We start from the raw sequence: 7169 nt of genomic DNA, 5'->3' as shown, positions 1-7169 counted from the left end.
GCAACAAAGTGCTTTACAGAACATTTAAAATACTACGTCCAAGAAATAAGAATATCGATCCATATATAAGGTGCATCGAATTATAAGGCACACCGTTGGCTTTTTAGAAAATAGAATGCTTTTAGGTGCGCCTTATAGTGCGGAAAATACGGTAATTGTATTGAGGTCTTCTCAGCCAAAATGACTCATAACAGTTACTATGCCGATTTGTCATCATGTCAGCCTAATTCTACGTGACTGTAGTCATGAAAAGAACTGAGTAAATCAACACAAGTGTGCTTCTTTGGCTTCTCACCACTCTAATGTGTGCCCCTTGGCGGAGATGTATAAAATGCCAGCGAGCAAGTTCAAAAGTGCCAATTTAGAAGCAATTGCATGGTCGTGGAGCACCTTACAATGACTGTTTTGACAGAGAAGTACAGATGGAATTAGGTAGGAAGAAACTGCATATGTATGAAGGTTAAAGGAGTAGCTTTGACAGATCCTTGGGTCCTCGACAATTTTTTTTTTCACTGAACTGATTACTCATTCAATACATCTGTATTTAGCAAAAGCGCTATTTGATCATCTCATTCGCACTGAGGAATTACTATTAGTAATAATATTACTAATAGTACTGTTTATCAAAAAAGCCTGTCCAATCACGGAACCTCATGAGACATTTTATTCTAACCATTTCAGGGACAGCGGTTACTACAGTGGACGGCTTGTCAATTTATGAGATTACAGGGTGCATGAAAGGGTTAAATGTGATCTCAGAATTGCATTCTTCATTCCCATATAATCAGGGAAATACTATTCAACAAAAATGTCACTGTACCAAAAATGGTTGTGTCTAAATGGCAATAATAATAAGACGTTTAGTGAAGGCTTTGCTGTTTTTTTATTCGTCTACACACTTAAGTTTCGGTTTAAGTGAGGGTCGCAGACTTGATACTCGTGTACTTGATCATCCATCCTTTGTTTTTCCCACTCGAATCTGACCTGAATGCAACGTGTACTTGGTGACTTCCGCTTTGGATGCTCTCTGGCGTTGCCGATCCGCAGTACGGTCCATACTCTCGTCCGGCCGTCGAAATCTACCAAATAATAAGCAGTGAGGGTGATTTTGCCCAACAGTACATCACCTTAGCAGGGAGAAGCCAGCAACATACTGCCTACAAATGCATGAGGACGAATTCGTTGTTGGGTCACTGCTTACAAGTCTCATAACTGACCTTCAACATATCATATGGACAGGGGACGTCTGGGTGTCCTTCTATGTCAAAAGGTTCCATAAAGTCCAGGATTATTTCGTTGCCCTCGGGAAGAGCGATGGTGTGGTTGCAGAGACTCATGGGTGGATACGGGCTTGGGTAGCCTGGACTTGCCAGATGTCCTGACAGGTTGGTCGACATCAAGCTGGGGCAAGGCACTGTTGAGATACAACATACTGCCACGTTTGTTGCATTTGTGTTCACAATACTGCCATCCATCCGTTTTCTAATCCGCTTTATCCTCACAAGGGTCGCGGGTGTGCTGGAGCCTATCCCAGGTGTCTTAGGGCAGTAGGCGGGGGACACCCTGAACCGGTTGCCAGCCAATCGCAGGGCACACATAGACAAATAACCATCCAGGCTCACAATCACACCTAGGGACAATTTGGAGTGTTCTATTAGCCTGCCATGCATGTTTTTGGAATGTGGGAGTACCCGGGAAAAACCCACGCAGGCACGGGGAAAACATGCAAACTCCACACAGGAAGGCCAGAGCCGTAATCGAACCCTGCACCTCTGCACTATGAGGTTGACGCGCTAACCACTGGCCCACCGGACCGCTTGAGATATATACACACACACAAACACACACACACACACACACACACACACACACACACACACACACACACACACACACACACACACCAAATGCGACGACAATACATCCATAATGCCGCCGCCTTTCTTGATGTTTGTGTGTTTTGAAAAATGTGTGTATTCTGTTAGAAGTGCTATGTTTTTATGTCAAAGACACTTGACAACAAGAATCAAGAAATCCTGTTTATTTTGTATTTCTTGATTCTTGTTGTCAAGTATCTTTGAGTATTATGTAAATCGCTTTCTTAAGAAATGTATTATATTTCCACAGTTCCGGAAAACCAAATAAAACAATTTGTCTAAAGTACATTGGTGTTTTTATTGATTTGGTAACAACTGGATTAAAAATGAATTTGGCCATTCTGCTGTTAGGCTAATGATGTGCCTTTAGAAATCAGAGGAAAGCACAGTCTATTAGACAGAAAGAGAGTAGCTCAGCTGTTGTTTTCTGAATAAGTAGCCAACCATTTGGTTAAAATAAAAAAGACTACAGAACAACAGTGTTCCTACCTTTAAAATAGAAACATCTCATAATGTGGAAGCCTGGTTTCTTTGACTTACATTGCTTTGAAAAACAAAAAATAAGTTGTTGCTTTTTTAAATAAAAATACATATTTCAATTGGCTCCACTTGGCGCCATAATTGATGGCATTCATTAAGTTTGCATTAGTGACGCAGCTCGTGTGCAGATGTTGTCCCGGACAATACAAATGATTGTTGCAAAGCGGCTGTAATTGATATAATTAGTAAAATCTGTGGGCAGATAATCCTTTTTTTTTTGCCTATTCATTGCTTGATTTATTTTATCTCCCTTCTTTCTCCTCCAGCAAATAACGATCGAGTCAACGTACGTCAAATCAGTAATTGTGATGCATTACTTCGTGTCAGCACACTATTAGTGTTGCACACAGGTATCAATTTTTAATATCAATTTGAAGTTGCCTCTTACGGGAGAGTCAACATTAATTAGCCGTGTCTTTTGGCAGTTTGGCAGAGATCAAATGCTTCATGCAATTTGACTGTCAAATCTATCAGCACCTGCCCGCTGGAATGGAAATCGAAAGGTCTCACAAATAGACTGTGTAGTTATGATGAATTGGCAGAGTGCGAGGGGGCCGTCTTTTCTGGACTGGTAGTGGCAGTTTGTGATGTCTGGTAGGTTTTTTTATGAGTGTGTTAACTTGGTTGGTTTCCAGTCTCGATTTGTTGTGTTTGACTTAATTTTGAAGCGCTTCAGACACGGGTGCATCAGGAGTCTCTCTGTAGTCGCGGCGAGGAGCACCAGGCTCCACATTCTCTTAAACTTACTCCCTGACGGAGTGTGTGTGGTCCGTCGCTGTGATTTTAAAAACGAGCCAACCTGTTCATTAACACAATTAATGAATTTGTTTTATTATATATGACAGCATTACATTGACATGAATGACATCATCATTTTCAGCAGATTAGGAATCGCATGTCCATGAAGAGCAAGCGTAGGGAGAGAGAGTTGCGTTTTCAAGATGTCAATCTGTCAAGATGTCAATATTTCGAGGTTGTGTCAGCTAAAAACAAAAATATGAAGGTTTGTTGAGCACACTGTTCAGTTGACAATGTTATCTACATCGCTTTGTTAACATTACGTTAAAAAAAATGTGATTAGATGCAGTTACATCACTTTGTGTGACTGCAGGTCACAAAATGTAATTGTTTTATTTATTATCAATGTACATTATACATGTTGAGTTTTGATGTCACCACATTCGTAGTTAAATATGTCAAGTGAGACTGCCCGTATTTCAGAAATGATTAAAACATGTATTACTGTTGAGTAAAATCCTGAAAATACTTTTTTTTTTTAATTAAAATAATTATGTGAAGTCAAAAGGGTTGCCGTCTTTATTTTACTTTCAATAAAACCAAATGTTGTTCTTGAATGTCACTGTCAAAAAAAACCCACTTCAATTAAGTGGCAAAACACACAGAATCAGATCACATGAAAAAGTTCAGACTAATCAAAATAAGCAACGAATGTCAACAAATTACACTTATTTAATATACACTAATCTCTTTGAGTTCAGCAAAAACCTGACTCTCCACCGTACACCATCAATGATACTAGTACAGCAAAGTAAATGACTTAATTTTGTATGGTAGTTAATTGCAGGATCATTTTTTTAGCGGCTTTTGTCAAATTAATCTCTCTAGTGATGTCGTATAGAATGTGACTTCCTCTCGCTCACCTGTACATGATCTTTTGTTGAGATGGAGAAGATATCCTGGCCTGCATGTGCAGTAATAGCCACCAATGTAATTGTGGCAGAAATGGTCACACATTCTCTCCTCGTGCATATTGGACCGACACTCATTGATGTCTGCAAAAGACAATCAGAGGGTAAAGGTCATGCTCCATGCTCCAATTGATTGTATGAGATTGGTGTTAAAGGGAGATTGTGGGTCAAGGCTACAGCAAGTTGCCAGGTTGTCTTTTGGCATTTGTTTGTAATGTCCAATTCAAGGGAATATAAATTGGACTCAAAACTTAGCTGGATAACAAGACAGGTCGTCATGGAGGTCATTTCCGCTTTGAGCCTGAACTAATGAGCACAGGGGGTTTGTGCGCAAATTGTCATCATTGATTGTGATGTAAAGTCTGTTATACTGACATTACTGAGTTTAAATATCAAGGACGACAGTGTATTATTATGGCTTTGGAAAACGTTGATTTATTTTAACAATCTATATTAATGTGTTGGACCAGTCAGGATACTAATCCCAGTTGAGTGCAATCCTTTGACAAACTAATTTTAATGTAAAATCGCTGAATGTCACGGAAATATGTCAACACACAAGTGGAAACGGAAATAGCGACTGGTAAATATATGCAATTAATGTGTTTCAAAGGATCTACCTTAATAAATATCACGTGAGGAACAGAATTTGGACCCAGGCACGATTTCTTATCAAGAACACTAGCACACAGCTCACGAATCCAGTGGCTAACCGGCGGCTAGCTAAATAGCTAGCAGGTTACCGACATGGCTCCACTTATCTATCCATCCAATAATTTTATTCATCGGAAGGTGTCTCTGGGCTTTGTTTGGTCCCTCACCTAGGACCTGTTTAGCATGGGTGACCCTAGCGGGGACATAAAGCCCAGGACAATTTAGCCTTCGGATCATTGGGACACGCAAACCCTTCCACCATGGTAAAGTGACAACTCTTGGAGGGGAATTTTTGATTTGATGATATTAATTTTTGGACACGCAGTGGTCATGTTCATAGTGTGTTTTTTAATGTACTCTGCACTTTAAAAATTGAATATTTAAAAACAACTCCATACGTGTATTTATAGACTATAGACTGCTTTTGAGTACTGTATTATATTTTCTTTAATCTGCTTCATTTACATAGAACTGGGTTGTCATGTGAAATTATTTATTTTTTATGACATATTCTTTTCTGTAACGAATTAATAAAAGTGAAAATGTATGTGTTAAGACTCACAAGCTCAATTTTAAAGATAAGCTTTATTTTTTGAAGAGGCTGTTTTATAATTGGTAATTTGACCCGTGTCATAGGAAACAGCCAGATTCAGGCAAATCTGTGCCTTCAGCAAAAAAAATAAATAAAAGAAAAAAAAGTGTCACGATTTTACATCACCTTCCGAGGTGTAAAATGCTTGGAAGCCAGTGAATCGCTCCTCGTTAGAGTAGTCGCTCCTAAAGACCACTGACATGCGGTTGCCGGCTGACAGGATGACGGTGTTCCTCGGGGTGCTTTCATCATTCTTCTCTTCTTCTCCACAGAACCTCACGGTATCATTCCCCTCTGCCAAAACCTGTTTCGACAGGGTCAAGGCACTTCTAGCCAACAATCAAATTGAGTAAGAAGACCGTACCTGAATGTAGTCGTATTCGCACAGGTTTGAGGGTTCAACGCTGAAGTGGGTGAAGTAGAGTTTGACCCTGTGGCCCTGTGGGACGGTGATGTTCCACACCATGTATGTGTTATCAGGGTATGGCTGGGGGAAGTTGGGGGTGGTAAAGTTGCCGTATAAGCCTGTCATTTCCACACTCAGCGACACATGGAAGAGGCAGAATAGGACAAATACGCAGCCACCGCTATCACGATTATGTGTGAGTGCAGCAGTTTTTTGGAATATATGTTTAAAAAAAAAAAAAAATGACGCTCACCTGGTCATGTTGACATCGGTCTTCAAATATGTTCTCTCTCTTTGAATTGTGTCCTCCTCAGCTCAGTGCTCTGCGGGTAATTGAACCTGTGTGTCCTTCCTGGCTGACAGTTCGGTAAACAAAGTGCGACAGGCACATGATCCGCGTCATCATCACCCACCTCCCCTGGTCACAGATGTCAGAGGAGCTAGACATCAATAGTATGTTGAAACTTCTTCATCTTGCCGCTTTACAAGTCGGAAGGAGCACTGACAGCTCATCACCCCCCTTATAAAACATACAACACATTTATATAAAGAAATTATGCCAGAAGTTAAACGTCACTTTTTCCAATGACTCAGCACTAAATAGAATACCATGAGCCAGTTCACGTCCCTCCAATATGTTTTCCAAGGAAATGCCTCCTTACCAAATGCAAACCAAATCAACTGCCGTTTAATTTCGGGGTGCTCGACCACCCCGAAATTAAATCCTAGCACCCCTAAAATTTGAGAGATTACTTATTTACTCTATTTTTTTGTCTTGTCTTTTTTTTAAAAAAAAGCTAGGAATGTTGTACCGTATTTTCCGCACTATAAGGCGCACCTAAAAGCATTCAATTTCCTCAAAAGCCAACAGTGCACCTTATAAACCGATGTGCCTTATATATTGATCGATATTCTGATTTCTTGGACATAGTATTCTAAATGTTCAGCAGAGCGCTTTGTAACAGCTGCAGCGGCTGTGAAAGCTCTATATAAATAAAGCTTTATTGTATTGTATTGTATTGTATTCCCTTTAGCGTGGCTCCATCTTGTGGATGCATAACACAACTGCAGCCACTATTGAAGCTTCTATTCTATGCGCCTTATAATGTGGTGCATCCTATACATAAAAACAATTTTAAAATAGGCCATTTGTTTAAGGTACGCCTTATACTACGAAACGCCTTATAGTGCGGGAAATACGGTACATAACCTATTAAGAACAAAAATACAGCTCCGAGCGTGCCTCAAAAATGATTTGCAGCCCCCAATGCCTCTTCTCAGCTACGCTCTGAGTGTGTTATCTCCACAGAGCAATGTGCTGCCTTCGAGTGTCATTCAGTTGCAGTGTAAGTAAATGCCTCAGGAAATATGTAATGTATCTTAACGTCAAT

General features: G+C 40.1%; 1 protein-coding gene across 3 annotated transcripts; it reads right to left on the bottom strand.

Annotated features, from left to right (window-relative positions):
* Positions 1-867: 867 nt before the first annotated feature.
* masp2 (MBL associated serine protease 2) lies at positions 868-6291 on the bottom strand. Of its 3 annotated transcripts, none has more exons than XM_019887908.1 (6): positions 6032-6291; positions 5737-5959; positions 5499-5676; positions 4079-4210; positions 1218-1414; positions 868-1079 (listed from the first exon to the last, which is right to left on the bottom strand). In XM_019887908.1, exons 1-6 carry the CDS (start codon positions 6037-6039, stop codon positions 912-914), a joined length of 906 nt encoding a protein of 301 aa, XP_019743467.1. In that variant the 5' UTR covers positions 6040-6291; the 3' UTR covers positions 868-911. The 3 variants fall into 3 exon arrangements, with proteins under 3 accessions (XP_019743467.1, XP_019743470.1, XP_019743469.1); XM_019887911.1 differs by having other exon boundaries at positions 5737-5859; positions 6032-6290; XM_019887910.1 differs by having other exon boundaries at positions 5737-5897; positions 6032-6288.
* Between the last annotated feature and the right edge of the window lie 878 nt (positions 6292-7169).

The sequence above is a fragment of the Hippocampus comes genome, unplaced genomic scaffold (assembly GCF_001891065.2).
Source record: "Hippocampus comes isolate QL1 unplaced genomic scaffold, H_comes_QL1_v1.1 scaffold14, whole genome shotgun sequence".
Lineage (NCBI taxonomy): Eukaryota > Metazoa > Chordata > Actinopteri > Syngnathiformes > Syngnathidae > Hippocampus > Hippocampus comes.
The sequence above is the reverse complement of the archived record's forward strand: the minus strand, read 5'-3'. Positions and strand labels throughout refer to the sequence as shown.